This window comes from Scleropages formosus, chromosome 2, assembly GCF_900964775.1.
Source record: "Scleropages formosus chromosome 2, fSclFor1.1, whole genome shotgun sequence".
Classification (NCBI taxonomy): Eukaryota; Metazoa; Chordata; class Actinopteri; order Osteoglossiformes; family Osteoglossidae; genus Scleropages; species Scleropages formosus.
Window position 1 is genome coordinate 45674 of NC_041807.1, and position 15716 is coordinate 61389.

Sequence of the window (15716 nt, forward strand, 5' to 3'; positions counted from 1 at the left end):
AAACAAAGTCATCTGAAAAGAAGGCACATCCAGAGTACCTGGCTTTCATGGTACCCACAATATAATACCCCATGGTACCAATGGGCGCCTGGGTGGTGCGAGAGGACGTGGGTTCCATCTCCACTCGTTCTGTATGGAGTTTGCATGTTTTCCCCGTGTCTGCATGGGATTCCTCCGGGTGCTCTGGTTTCCTCCCACTGTCCAAAGACAGTTCAGGTTCACCCATAATATGTGAGTGAGAGAGAGAGTGTGTTCCACTGATGTATGGATGAGTGACCCATTGTAAGGCATGTACAGCACTAGCAGTGTAAGTCACCTTGGTGAATAAGGTGCGTGGATCAAGATGTGTCTTACAAGGTGTCTCCGGATCAAATTCAAGACCGTGGTTATTGCCTACAAGTGCACCAGTAGAACTGCTCCTATCTATCTACAAGATTTGATCAACCGCTGCACCCCAGTTAGACTGCTTCGCTCGTCTACTTCTGCCTGCTTGGTGGTCCCGCCCACAAAAGGTAAAGCACGGAGGTTCTGGGTTCTGGCTCCGTTGTGGTGGAATGACCTCCCCCTGTCACTCAGAACTGCTGAAACTCTGTCCACATTTAAAAAGTGTCTGAAAACTCACCTCTTCCAGACTCACTTCACCCATGATCTCTCAAGCTCACGTGACACGTAAATAAATGTTCGTGCACGACAACTTTATGCTCACGCCCGGATAAGCCTTTACCGGCACGTCGCTGTTAACACTACAGAGAGTCCATTGGAAGTCGCTTTGGAGAAGAGTGTCTGCTAAATAAATAAATGTAAGAAAGGATAAACACTTATGGTTAGCCCCACCTCCTCCTCCCTCCTCCAGTCAGACTCCCGCTGCTCCAGTTCCTCCCTGGCTTTAGTCCAGTCAGCGGTGAGTCTGCGAATATCCCGACTCAGGGCCTCATTGGCCTGTCCCGCTTGTTCCAGCTGCTCCCTCAACATGGCATTGACCGCAGACAGGCTGCTACTCCTGCGTTCGTCACAAGAGAAGCAGAACGTTTTCACATTTCGTGAGACGGCAAACATCACGGGGATGGAATACACCTCAAGAGCCTCTGTACTGCTTTTTTTCCCTCCGTTAGACAGGACCCTGTTATATAAGGGCTGAGCGCACTTACCCTCAACTGATACGGTACATTTACAACATTAAGTAACTTACAATGTGAGGTTATTGTCTGATTTATCCCTTTACGGAGCTGGAAGAAGAATTCAAGGCAAGTACAGGTAGCCCACAAATCGCATGACTTATGACAACCCCGACGTCCCCTTATTATATAATTTTCAATTCCGACAGTTGGTCATAACATCTAACAACAGCCGCTCCACGTGCGGTAAAACACCACCGAAAGTTTTGCTTGCGATTCCATTTACCTTTTTAAAAAAAAAAAAAGGCCAGCTAGCGAAAACGTGACTATTCTGGGGATGCGAAACAGAAAAAGCGAAAGAGAACGGATTAAAAAATTAAAGTAAAAAAAAATAACAGTGCGGTAATTATAACACTGTAACGCGTTTACATCATTTTTACTCTATATTAGTATTAAGATGAATAATGTGGGAAATTACTGAACAAATAACAGAACCGTATTATACAAAGCAGCGTTCAAGCAAATTATGTTTTTCCCGTACCCTTACGGTCGCTATAATAGAGCATCAGGGGATCTGCGACTTGCGGAACCCTGTCGTAAGTCAAGGGCGACCTGTACAAGAGCAGGAAGGGAGACCGGAACCTGGGTCCTTCAAGCGCCACGGAGAAGCTCTAACCACCGTGGCACCTGCTGCCTTAAGGATTCCACGATCCCGCCCACGATCGCCGACACTCACCTCTGCTGCTCCTCCTCCAGGCGGATGAGAGCGGTCTCCAGATCGCTGCCGGGTTCCTCCTCTTCTTTCCGAGGGCTGCCCTGGAGCAAAAGACCTGTCCGTCACCCACACATCCTGGCCACGCAACGCTCGGGCTCCACAGACTGAGGGCAAACAAACACCTCCATCTGTTGAGGGTCTCGGTGGGCATCAACTGCACCGGCTGCCAGTCATCAGGGGTTTTTGTGACTTCATTCTCAGGATCCTTTTATCTTTATCCCTTTAATTTAACAATCGCTTTCATGTCCAAACGGACAGTTATACATTTTGTTGCTGCTGGTTTCAAAATCTCAATAATTTCGACAGGCAGTTGAGCTGCTATCTGAAATACATTTATGTTTATTTGTTTAGCAGACGTTTTTCTCCAAAGCGACTTCCAATGAACTCTATGTAGTGTCATCAGCCCACACCCCTTATTCACCGTGGTGACTTACACCGCTAGATACACTACTTACTATGGGTCACTCATCCATACATCATGGAACACACACACACACACACACACACACACACACACACACACACACACACACACACACATACTCTGTCACTCACACAATATGGGTGAACCTGAACAACATGTCTTTGGACTGTGGGAGGAAACCAGAGCACCCGAAGACTTGCACTGGTAGATACACTACTTACACTGGGTCGCTCATCCATACATCAGTGGAACACATACACTCTCTGTGTCACTCACACCTGAACAACATGTCTTTGGAGTGTGGGAGGAAACCAGAGCACCCAGAGGAAACCCACACAGACACAGGGAGAAGGTGCAAACTCCACACTGACCGAGCGGGGATCGAACCCACGTCCTCTCGCACCACCCCATATAAATATTTCCGCACTCCTATTAAGCGGTGCAATCACAAATCTCACAACTGCTAGGTTTTGTAACTAGAAAATTTTATTTATTTATTCTATCCAAACTCGATGTGCTTTGCTCCCAAGAGGTCCTTTCCCCAAGCAGGTTAACTGCTCAAAACATATCTAGTTTTACAAGAATCTTAGCGTCACGTTTCGTTTGTTGCCGACAGAACTTGCCTATAACGTACCGCTCTGCGTTCACTCTCAGTATAACGATTGTGTTCAACTTGTGTTTTTTTTAAATGTTCCACCTTTCATAGCTGATCATGCCGTATTTATTTAAATGAAACACAAACTGCGACTTATTCGGACATTGAGAGATCTGTGGAACTTACTATTTTAATGGTGAAACATTAATTCCCCCTATTTACCATGTTTACCACCAGCCCTGCCTCACTAAACCACACACAGACTGATTTGTATTGCATTTACATTTACGTTAATTCACTCAATTGATACTTTCCCCCGAAGCAACTTATAATGATTTACGCGTTTATACCGCAGGGTCATTTTACTGGAGCAATTACAGGATAAATACCTTCATTAAGAGCACTACAGCAGGAAATGAGATTCAAACCTAGCACCACTCCCTCCAGAGGTGAGAGCTCTGCACATGCAGAAGCACACAGAGATGGCAGAAACAGCGCACATAACGCAAAGGATGCTTATTTGTTTATATGAACATGTCTGATATGTACAAAGGAGGTTCTTAGATCAGTTCCTGGAGGGATGAGGACACAGCGAGACGACAGACTATATTCTATAGACTAGAGAGAGGGGCAGCACGATGACACAGCACCTGGGTGGTGCGAGAGGACATGGGTTTGATCTTCACTCAGCCTGTGTGGAGTTTGAATGTTCTCCCCGTGTCGGTGTGGGTTTCCTCTGGGTGCTCTGGTTTCCTCCCACAGTCCAAAGACATGCTGTTCAGGTTCACGCACAGTGTGCGACTGACAGAGAGAGAGTGTTCCACTGATGTATGGAATGGTGATCCAGTGTAAGTAGTGTATCTAGCAGTGTAAGTTACCGCGGTGAATAAGGTGTGTGGGCTGATAACACTACGTAGAGTTCATTGGAAGTCGCTTTGGAGAAAAGCATCTGCTGAATAAATAAATGTAAATGTAAGACTGGCTGAAGGGCAGTACTGACGCTCAGTTTGTGCTGTTCCAGTTCAGTGGATTTCTCCATGAGACTCTGCTCCAGGTCACCACACCTCTTCTTGTACTGCAGCACCTGAGGAGGGAAAGATCCCTGGAAAGGTCAAACGAACATGAACGGGACCCAAAGGCTCCCACCCGGGACCTTCAGAGAAAATGCAACGGCGGGAGCTGAAATGAAATAAAAAAATAATTATGAAATTACAGGGAAATACGGAGTTCCGCCTATTCTCCTGTATTACCAAATACGGAACTAAGAGCGCGGATTAACCGTCAAAAGTTGGGCGAGAAGTTCATTACGTTGTTTTGCGTGACCTTCACGTAAGAAAACGGACAAAATATTTTAAAGATGTATTACAAAGAGAAAAATGGTGCATACGTGCTGTAAGTGGCGATTCAATAAAACGAGATAAAGACGAACGGAGAGGCAAAGGGCTCACGCCGTCACGGGAAAACGAGCGCGTGCATGGCAACCTCGCAACACGCTGCGGGGCTACCTTGGCCTGGAGCTTCTGAACCAGCTGGGCCTGCCGCTGCTGGCCCTCCTGGTAGGCGGTGAGCTTGCGCTTGTAGGCCGCCTGCTCCTCATCCAGGCGTCTGCGCAGGTCCACGTTCTGCTGCGCCAGACTGCGAGACTCCGTTGAACTGAGCTCCCTCTCTCCAGACTCCAGACGTAGGGCCTGCTCCAGCTGAACAGACAAGAAGTTCTGTACAGACCAGACTCTGTCAAGTCCTACAGCGCGATAGAGACCTTGGAAAAAGAAAGGATTCGAAATAGGAGGACGACACCCCAACGGAGAGGTGCACATTTTGGGCGGGAGGGTATGACGTCCACTGCGGAGGCACTGAACAACCCTTAGTAGAGTCCATTCCAGCAAAGCAGGTGTAAAATCTAGACACCCTTCCTAGACCAGGTTTTCCCCCACAAACTTAGATGTCAGACACCTTAACAGAGATACCCCAACAAGGACACCGGACAAGCTACGGGCATCGGTAGCTGCGATGGATGGAAGCGTACGTGGGTCATCCCATGAAGATCTCCAAGGTATTCCACAAAGTTGGTCTTCACGGGATGGCCACGGGTGAGAGAAGCTCACTGGGGAAAAAAAACCCAAGCAGCGACTGGACCCGAGAGAAACCCAAACCCTGTCTTTTCAGCATGGCAACGATCTAAAGAACGTTTCAAGGACAACAATCGAGCGGCTTAAAATTAAGAAAACATGTCCTGGAGCAGCGCATCTAGAGTCCTGTCCTTCAAAAATCTGCGGAGACGCCTCAAATTTCATGTCCATCGCCGATGGAGCGTGGAAGAATGAACAAGCATTGACCCGTCTTTGTTTGCAAAGTTAATACAGACTTATCCATAACTGCTGCCAAAGGAAGTTCACCCAAAATACTGACCAAAGAGGATTAATAGGTATAGATACCATATCCATCTTTAATACGTATGGTCTATATTTTTTGGGGTATATGTGAAAATTAATGTTTGACAGGGAAAGACAAAATTCCCAGCTGCGAGATTCCTGCATGAAAAAGAGATGCGGCCGTAATATTTTTTGCACCGTTATGTACATTTTCAACTGTTCTAAACATCTGCTTAAGAGCTACACCTACAAACATGTTAAAATAAAGAAGTACGTGTATTATTATGCGACACGGCCTCAAAATACACGATTTTCACGTTTCCCATAGAGACAGAGCACAAAGGACCATGGAGATGATACGCACGTAACTCATTAAGACTCACTCCTTACGGGCCAATATTATTCTAATTATTATCAAATATTTTTAGTTGCAATGATCGGTCTTGTAACTAACAATATTTAATTTGTTTTAAAGGGGATGCGGATAATCCGGAATCGCTTTCATCATTCCGGGGAATTTACACGCGTGCTGCGTTTCAATACATGATTCGAACGAGCCCCCATGGGTAAGACGGGATGAAAGCTCTCTCCATGGTAACCTGTCGTCCCCCCCCCCCTCCCCTCCCCCCGGGACAAACACAAGCACTTTTCTCTGGGTACTTCAGCCGGCCACCAAAAAGCTGTTCTCCGACCTGTTCCTCGCAAATCTGCTGCACCACAGCGATGTCGCATGGCCTTTTATTATTTTGTACAATTACATAAATGCAGCACCTAAAAAATCGTTGGCAGCAAACTTTACCTAAATATACCAACCAATACCAACCGATGTCAGCAACCGCTTGCCCCGAGAGGGGTCGCGGTGAGCCGGAGCCTATCCCGGAAACACGGGGGAGGGGACATACCTAAATATACTTTAACATAAAGATCTAATTTTATTCTCAGATCTACATATTTAAATGCGTTGTACTACATCAGTTCCACGAAGAGAATTTCTGTCACTGCAGACTCTTGTTAGTCAAACTAAACCACGCGATTCCAAACCGAATTCTGTCCGGCATGACAACGCGCCCGCGGTTGCGCGCTCGGGGTGTCAACGTCCATCACCCCCACCCATCAAAAGGCCTTATTCTTTTTCTCAGCACTAGGGATTCCGCGAAAAACATTAGAACCCTCCTCAGCCTCCCATTCAGCTTCCTTGTTTACAATCGCCAGGGGTGACAACCGCCATAGCAACCTGCCACTTCGCATTCCCGGTCCCGTCGCCAAGGAGACCGGCCAAGCTTCTTCCCACAAAGAAAAGAGCATGGAATGAAAGGGGAAACGAGGAAACTGTCCTTTGACTCTGCAGATATGGCTAAAATTTATATGCATGTTATCTTTATAACACCGTTTTGCATTTCTTGCCTTCCTCTAGAATTTAAGCAATAATCCTCTAACATTACCTCAATAGGGTACCTTCCCCGATCGGCTACACGGAGTCCAAAACCGCGCGCGTCCCTGAAAGATGCCGAAACCCTTTTGTGTGCGATGTGCACATACGTGCCCCCCCCCATCCCTCGCCACCTCACCCTCTCGCTGATGGCACTGTACTTGATGGCCAGCTCATCGCGCTCTGCCCGGCTGTGGGCCAGCAGGTCCTCCAGCCGGCCCAGCTCCCCCTGCAGCACCCGGTTCTCCTCCTGGAGCGACAGAACCGAGGACATGGCGCCGGCGGCTGGGGAGAGAGCGTCGGGCACAGATGACTTCAAGCGGCCTTACTGCTCCGATCTACTACCGCTTTACCTTCTTGAAGGCCACGGCGCTCGGGTGGGTGCGAAGGGCAGCACAACAGGTCGCTGCAACCAAGGCTTCTCATCGGGTGACCACTCACTTTCGTCGCCCAGGTTCTTCGTGACGATCTCTCGTATTCGCGCGGGCAAGGTAGCCGGCGGGGCGTCCTGGGCCGGGCCTCTCACCGTCAGGCGCTTCTCCTCAGACAGCACGTTCTCCTCCAGCTTCTGATAAGCGGAGAGGAGACATGGCAAAGACGGAAGGATATGAGCCGCGGAAAGGCGGCAGCAATGTCGCGGGGCGCCCGGTCACCCGGAATCGAGGCCCCTTGCGCGAACGCCGCTTCGCCGGCGGACGAAAATATTAGCGAGAAGAACACGGTGCCGCGTAATGGGCGTAGACCTCACGGTGTCGGCGTGGGTCAGCAGAGCCCAGGCAGGGCAGACAGGTGGCAGCTCAGCGGCGTGCCGCCGTCTGCCGCGGAGCTGTGTATTTATAACGGAACACGACTGTGATTTGTACCCAGGCACACGCGGATTCGCAGGCACGTGCCGGGATCCGCACGCGCACGGCTCAGCTGGAGAGCCACGGAAACACGCACCCTTTCAGGATGCGCAAGGTGGATTGCGAAGCCCGGCCGATTCAACTTAGGTAGTCATTCATTACAGCTAGAGGTAGATGAGGATGCAGAATTGCCAGAAAGTGGTGAAAAGTGACCTTTGCAAAAAAGTACCTTTCAACAGCCAACACCTCACTCACTGCGCACCTAGTGTGAATTGACACGAACGCATCCCAGGACGAGGTGCGATCAGACAAAGAGATGCGCGAGAGCGAGCGGACAGCAGGCAGCACCTGTATAACCGCCTCCAGCTTGGACTCGCCGCCCGGGCGCTCCGAGTCGCTCATCGAGACCCCGGTTCGGTTCGGTTCGGTTCTGCTCGGTCCGCCTCCACGCAGCGCTTTCAGCGCGGATTTCCCGCGGAACGATGAGCGAAGACGGCGATGTGGCCCCGCGCGACGGGAGGCGGAGCGCCGAGGACACGCGGCGGATCCGGTTTTCGTGGCTCGCGGAGACGGCGCGCGCTGCAGATGAGTGACTGCGAGCTCGGCGGCGCTCAGACGGCGACTGAAGGACAGAGATTGAGGACAGGGCGATTAGAGCACTTAAATACACCCCTCCCCCAACACACACACACACGCTCTCTCGCGAACTCTTCCAACTCTACTTGCGTACTAATCTAATGCGATTTTTTTTTTTTTTTTAAACTAACATTACGTTACGTGGAATTATTGCAATAAGAGCGTGATTATTATTGGGTGATTCGTTTCAGCTGCCGCGCTTCCCCCCCCCAAATCGCTTTGCGAAGTTACATTTATGAAGCTAGTTTTAAAACGGTTTACCCGCTTTTTACCGGTAAAAGGCTCAGGTATGATGCATGTGTTACAGCGATGATTGGAACCCGTGCTCTACCACTAGTCTAAGGCGACGGCTCTAACTATGATCTCTGCTGTTTTTGTGGAAAAAGGCAGAATATTACTTAAACTCGGGAAAGCTGCACATCACTTAAGCACATAAAAGCAATATACACTGATGTGGCCACATTCGCATCCGCGGGACGTACGTGTACATGGGGAAAATATGAACGAAGCACTTTGTGGGGTAAAACTACCGTGAAAGGAAGCCCGGGGCATCGCGCTCAAAGTGCCTTTATGTCCGCGTTTCTATGGTGATTGTCAACTCCAAAAAAAAAGGTGCGCGAGACCGCTTTGTTTCACTTTTTGTCACCTTCGCAGGTTTCCTCTCCATCAGAAACCGTGAAAGAGACACATGATACAACCCAACTGCAGAAAATATATATATTTTTTTAAATCAGTAATACTTCTGTCATTCCCTTTCAATAACCACTTATCTAGGGTCGTGGTGATCCGGAGCCTATCCCAGAGACAGAAGACACGAAGTTACTCAAAGTACACTCTGGACGGCAGGACAGTCCATCACAAACACACATACACACACAGATAATTTATATTCTCCAGTGCATCCAAATCACTTATTTGGATGGTGAGAGGAAACTAGAGCACCCAAAGGAAACCCACAAATGGAAAAGATGCAATCTCCACACAGACTGAGCTGGATTCAAACCTATGCTTGAACAGCCCAGCCACTGTGAAACTGCACCACTACCTGCTGCGCCACCTAACTATGCTTTTCGGACTTTCAAAAACTTTTTTCTTATGGCAGTGGATATGATGTGTAACATCATATTTTTATCTGCTTCACAAGCCTTCACAGCTCCACCTTATGTTAAATATGTGAAAAAGAATGTGAGGATAGGTAAACTGGAGTTATACAGAATTTCTATGAGATGTACAGTGAGAAAAGCATCTGCTAAATCAATAAATGTAACTGTAAATTTAAGATGCCAGAAAAAGGTGCTAATATGAATAAGAGAGAACCTGATTGGTTGATCTAACTACCAAGAGCGCAGATTTAGAAGACTCAGTCCGGATTAAGCTTCAATCAAACTCCTTAAACAGATTATGACCATCAGGCCCTCTCTTCGAACCATATTACACAACTAATATATGCATTTAGGAGATTTCAGTGTCTTTTTAGGGGCGCGGTGGCGCAGTGGGTTGGACCGGGTCCTGCTCTCCAGTGGGTCTGGGGTTCAAGTCCTGCTTGGGGTGCCTTGTGACGGACTGGCGTCCCGTCCTGGGTGTGTCCCCTCCCCCTCTGGCCTTACGCCCTGTGTTGCCAGGTAGGCTCTGGTTCCCCGCGACCCCGTATGGGACAAGCGGTTCAAAAAGTGCGTGTGTCTTTTTAAATTTTCTTTTTCAGTATCTTTTGTTATATTCAGCACTGAGTTTATAAATTCTGCCGGATTCTGTATAATCTGAAGTGGACTATAATTTAATTTGAGGCAAAGCATCCGTCCGTGGTGGTGCAGCGGGTTGGAGCAGGTCCTGCTTTCCGGTAGGTTTGGGGTTCAAGTCCTGCTTTGGGTGCCTTGTGACAGATGGGCATCCCATCCTGGGTGTGTCCCCTCCCCCTCCAGCCTTACGCCCTGTGTTACCAGGTTAGGCTCTGGCTCCCTGCGACCCCTGGATTTGACAAGCGGTTCAGAAAGTGTGTGTGTGTGTGTGTGTATTTGTTCACCTGGATACACTCACATTGGCTTATGCATCTGAACAGTGAGGGCAAAAAAAAAAAAAAAAAAAAAAAAGCTGCCAGTTACGCATGAACACACAGAATATGAAATTATGGCCATTGCTGGATCCGATTCAAACTCTTAAACCTGAAGGTCGAAGAAAATGTGGTCCCCCCTGAGAGTTTGAAACATATCGAAAACTTTGTTCCCACTGATAGGAGATGGTCCTACATACATTTATTAGTACTGTTTTTGAAGACAAGAATGTTTTTCCATCCAAACACATTTTCTTCACCGTTCTATTTTCTAAAATTACTTCACGTGGCAGAGTGAAATAAACCTGGAATTCCACACCCAGCTGTTAGCTGGAAGTAAAATAAACCCAGACCGAAGAGAAACAGAACAACAAAGCGGCTGCTATCAAACAGTTACTTGTTACTCTTAGTACACATGTCAAACACTTTGGATTAATTTTTTAAAGTATTCATCTAAAAAATGGAAAAATTGCAAAATGCATTGCACTTGACAGGCATCTACGGGGGAATTAAATTATGAGACGCTATCTATGGAATTAAACTTAATTTATATTTGTTATCCCCACACATACAGTTTAATGTCACTTCATTACAAATGAAGTACAGTACAAGAATGATGGAACACAAACATGTCTTTCAGGCTGTGACAGTCTCACAGACTAGCTCTTGTCACCTCCCACAATTCCACAGGGCATCTTCTTGACAGCTAATTGTCCGGGACCCGAGCAGCAAGGTGCAGATTACCTCCGATATGGAAGACTGCCCCCCAAGAGGAGCCGTTGTTCCTCGGAAAGGAGTGACCACTGTCCAGGGGTCAAGGTCTACAGCAACTGTCTAAACTAACACAAAGCTGGAGATAAATCCACCAGTGCTGTATAGTACAACTGGTTCCATGTAGCACAGATAATGAACTGTGAGAATTACTGTAAAATGTACCAGGGCAGGTGACTGATGGGGGGGGGGGGGGAGTGTGTGATGTCTGCAGATTTCACTAATCCATATCTGATCCCTATACAGGTACAGATTACACCTCCTGACATTAGACATCCTTAAGAAGCAATGATTTCTCACAAGGCACTAATCACACACGCTCACTTTCACTACCTGCTTGTCCTGGTCAGGGTTGCAGTGGTCTGGAGCCTATCATGGAAGCACTGGGCAGATGGGTGAGATGCCAGTCCATTATAGGGTGGCCCCACACCCACACACGGTTTAGTGTCGGCAAGTCACCTGAACTGCGTGTATTTGGACTGTGGGAGGAAACCAGAGCACCCAGAGGAAACCCTTGAAGGCACAGGGAGAATATGCAAACTCCACGCAGACTGAGTCATATTTGAACCTATGCCCAAACAGCTCAGACACTGTGAGGTACCAGTGCTACCTGGTGCGCCCCCAAGACTCAATTACTTATTCTACGAACATCTTTGACTCAAAAATATGTTTTATTTTCTGAAAACAACATACTGTTTAGCAATTTTTCATATCATAGTACATGACGGTCAGTCATTGCTTGCGTTTCGGGTGAATTAGCGACTCTAAACTGCCCGCAGCGTGTGTCGGTTAACGAGTGTGTGACCCCAACCAGAGTGTGCCCTTCCTCGAACCGTGTGTTTCGGGGATAGGCTCTGGACCACTGTGACCCTGTACTGGAAAGGCACTTGATTCTGATATACATACGGTTCGTACAATTTTATAAGACAACCATTATTCTGTTTCTTCAAGATAGATGGATTTATTTTTCATTTCCGGGGGTCAATAAAACGAGGTGCAGCCTTTCCATTTTATTCATACACTGTGGCCTTTATAAATCACTGCTGTTCTCTAATCTGTCTTGGAAAACCAAGCTCACATCTGGCTCCATCCCGTATCTCATAAGCTAATCTTAAAAGAGCTGGGAGTGTAGCTGTCAGCACTGCTGCCTTTGAACCCAAAGGCTGTAGGTTCGATTCCCACCTCCAGCTGTAGTGGCTTAAACAAGGTACTAACCGTAAATTGCTGAAGAACAATTACCTGGCTGGGTAAATAATCCTAAATCGCTTTGGAGAAAAGCTAAATGAGTAAATCATAAATATAACACCCAGGGCTGAACAGAATTGATGAACTTAAGCCCGCTCCTTAATTTATAATTACATGTCATGCAGAAAACACTCCATATTACTGTTCATAATCTGGGATGCCGATATACCAGTATTTGTGTGAGTACAGGACTGAGGTCGGGACGGAATTCTCATTCGTGAACGAGCAGAAAGCGAATGAAAAAAACGGGTTCGTTCCTCGGACCCGCTCGTTTCCTGCGAAGCCTCCGTGTCCCAATCTAACGGTCACACCAGAAAATGTGAGCGTTTAACTTTTTTTTTTTTTTTTTTGCCCACAAATCCACCGCTCGCGTATTCGACGTCACCGGTAACGCGCTGGATTCGATCGGATCCATGATCGAGTGAATGGTGACGAATTTAAAAAAAAAAAAAAAAAAGTAGATAAATAAATGAACGGATCTACGCTGCCGCGGGGTTGTCGCTGCTGTGTCTCTCGTCTTTCGTGCATTTTTGCCACAAAACGCGCTTCCTGCGGGCGCCGCGAGCTCTTTTCCGCGCAGCTCGCTCACACACGCGCGCGCACGCACGCACGCACGGCACGACGAAGCGCGTTTCGCTTCCCACACGAGCGGCGCGTGCGCCCGGGGGCTCGAGCCTCAGCCGACCTCTCACCTTTGACTGCGCCGCCGTCAGCAGCGAACGTTCGCCGCTTCCTCCTCCTCCCTCGGACCCGTGCCGCCGGTGCACGCGCGCGAGCGCAGATTCATGGCCGCAGAAGAAGCGCGGCGGGGACGCGGGATGCCCGCGGTGCGGTTTGTCGGCGCCGCTTCGTCCGACTCCTCCGTTCCGCGCCCTCTTTCCGGGGGAGGGACTTGTGCTTGAGCGACGTTGCTCTCGGAGCGCGCGCGCGTTCGCTGCCGGACGCCGTGGGAGTCGGGCGCGTGTCTGTGGGGATCTCGCTCGCTCGCGAACCCTAAGGCTGCCGTGCTTGAGATGGCGTCCACCGTCAGACATGTATGCTCCGAGGAGCGTTGGGAAAACCACATTTTTATACCGCACTTTAGCGAGAAGGGTCGCTGTGTGTCCACATTTCGCGGCGGCGCAGAGGATAGCGCTGGTGCCTCACGTGGGTTTCCGTCCAGCTCCGTCTGTGTGGAATTTGCATGCTCCCACAGTCAAGAACATGTGTTTGGGGTGAATTAGTGAGTTACTGTAATGAATTTGTGATCCAACCCACAGTGTGCCCTGCCTCCTACCCTGTGTAGGCTCTGGACCACAGGCTCGGGCACGATGGCTCAGTAGGTTGGACTGGGTCCTGCTCTCCAATGGGTCTGGGGTTCAAGTCCTGCTTGGGGTGCCTTGTGATGGACTGGCATCCCATCCTAGGTGTGTCCCCTCCAGCCTTATGCTGTATGTTGCCAGGTTAGGCTCTGACTACCCGTGACCCTGAATGGGACAAGCGGTTCAGACAACGTGTGTGTGCATGTGCGCTCTGGACAGGGACTTGGTTATGATGTATGGGCCACTCATCCCTGACTTCAGGTCTCAGTCTGTGTGAACCATTATTCTGTTTCTTCATTAAAATGGATTTATTTTTCATTCCCAGGGGTCAGTAAAATGAGGTGCAGCCTTTCCATTTAATTCATACACTGTGGCCTTTATGAATCACTGCTGTTCTCTATTCTGTCTTGAAAAACCAAGTTCACATCTGGCTCCATCCTGTATGTGAAAAGTTAACTTTAACACCCAAAGAAGCTGGAATTAAGAATTTTAATGCGACCTTGATATGACTTGCCCTGGTACATTTTACAGACACAAAACTCCATTCAGATGTTTTATAATGTATGCACTGCAATAAATACAGCGGATCAGTTATTTGTTGATGGAGCAGGCTGCAGGTTTTTTTTAAAATGAAGCTTTATAATACATTTTGATAGGCCTAAAAATGAATTTTCAGGTTAAGACAATTCAGCGACTAGTTATAGTCAAATCTTACTTGGGTTTAATTACTTTACCTAATCGGCCTTATTTTTTACTTTTTATTTTTTAACTGCTGAACTGCTCGTTTTCTAACATATTCTTATGTTGATTTAATCTCTGCCTCAGGTCAGACGATCCAGCGCATCCAAGAACAACTGAAGGTGGCAATCATGAAACCGAAGAGGCTAAACCATTGTTATGCACATTGTTTTACCTTATTTCAGGGGTGGGCAGTTCATTTCTTGGAGGAACCGGATTCTGCAGAATTTACATTTCAATCTGATCGATTTTCACCGAAACTCTAGATATGGTTACTGGTTTCATGTTCAAATTAACTGAAACTGCCCACCTGTTTCGAACTATATCCAGTGACACACACACACACACACACACACACACACACACACACACACACACACACACACACACACATTTTCAGAACCGCTTGTCCCTTACGGGGTCACAGGGAACCGGAGCCTAACCCGGCAACACAGGGCGTAAGGCCGGAGGGGGAGGGGACACACCCAGGACGGGATGCCAGTCCGCCGCAAGGCACCCCAAGCGGGATTCGAACCCCAGACCCACCGGAGAGTAGGACTGCGGTCCAACCCACTGCGCCACCACACCCCCAGATACTCTAGTGACACAATATTGTTAAATAAGTTTAGCTTGTATTTCCTGTACTCTTGCAGTTTTAACATTCCTTCTAATTTAAGATGTTATCCCTACATGTATTCATTTAGCTGATACTTTTCTCCAAAGCAACTTTTAATACTACTTGCCTTACAATTATTTATACAGCTAGGTAATTTTACTGCTGCAATTTAGGATAAGTATCTTGCTCAAGGGTATTACAACCAGAGGTAGGATGTGAACTTGCAACCTTTGGGTCCAAATTAATACATAAATGATTTTAGTGGTAGCCATTATAACACCCTTTAACAACAAATAGTTCATTTATTAAACAGGGTATACCGATACTGGCCAGATCTTACTGCTCAAATATCTTTTGGGGATAACACTTTAGCCGTGGATGGATATGATGGTCTTTGTGTACAGGGTATCCGTTTTTGTTTTTTTTGGTAACACGAACAAGCCTGTGACTCTTTGCAATTTATTTTCTGTCATTTAATGTCTTTTACCTCACATATCTGTTTGTGTTATTATTCATTTCATTTTTTTGTAATGACAGTATAATGGTTAGGGCATCTTACCTTTCGAGTTAGAGGTGACAGGTTCAAATCCCATCAAATGCTCTGTAGTTGCCCTGTACTTACCCTAAATTGTGCTGCTAAAAATTATCCACATGTACAAATAAGTCTAAGTATCTTAACATTGTAAATCACTTTTGGGGAAAGAAAAAAAAAATCAAATCAACTCAATGGATGAATGTAAGTTTGATATTATGAGTTCATTTTATTGAACTCTAATAAGTTGGTCTTTTAACTACTTTATTTCATCT

At 47.4% G+C, this 15716-nt stretch overlaps 1 protein-coding gene across 2 annotated transcripts in view; it reads right to left on the bottom strand.

Annotated features, from left to right (window-relative positions):
- Nucleotides 1–9692, bottom strand: part of crocc (ciliary rootlet coiled-coil, rootletin) — a 33822-nt gene extending 24130 nt beyond the window's left edge. Inside the window, exons 1-7 of one of the 2 annotated variants that reach the window (XM_029246566.1) lie at nucleotides 7904–9692; nucleotides 7152–7278; nucleotides 6850–6995; nucleotides 4415–4606; nucleotides 3910–3993; nucleotides 1852–1931; nucleotides 835–1000 (exon numbers count right to left, since the gene is read on the bottom strand). In XM_029246566.1, coding sequence (XP_029102399.1) covers nucleotides 835–1000; nucleotides 1852–1931; nucleotides 3910–3993; nucleotides 4415–4606; nucleotides 6850–6995; nucleotides 7152–7278; nucleotides 7904–7957 — 849 coding nt within the window. In that variant the 5' untranslated portion in view covers nucleotides 7958–9692. The remainder of the gene's footprint in view (nucleotides 1–834; nucleotides 1001–1851; nucleotides 1932–3909; nucleotides 3994–4414; nucleotides 4607–6849; nucleotides 6996–7151; nucleotides 7279–7903) is intronic. The other variant, XM_029246568.1, reaches the window with a different exon arrangement.
- Between the last annotated feature and the right edge of the window lie 6024 nt (nucleotides 9693–15716).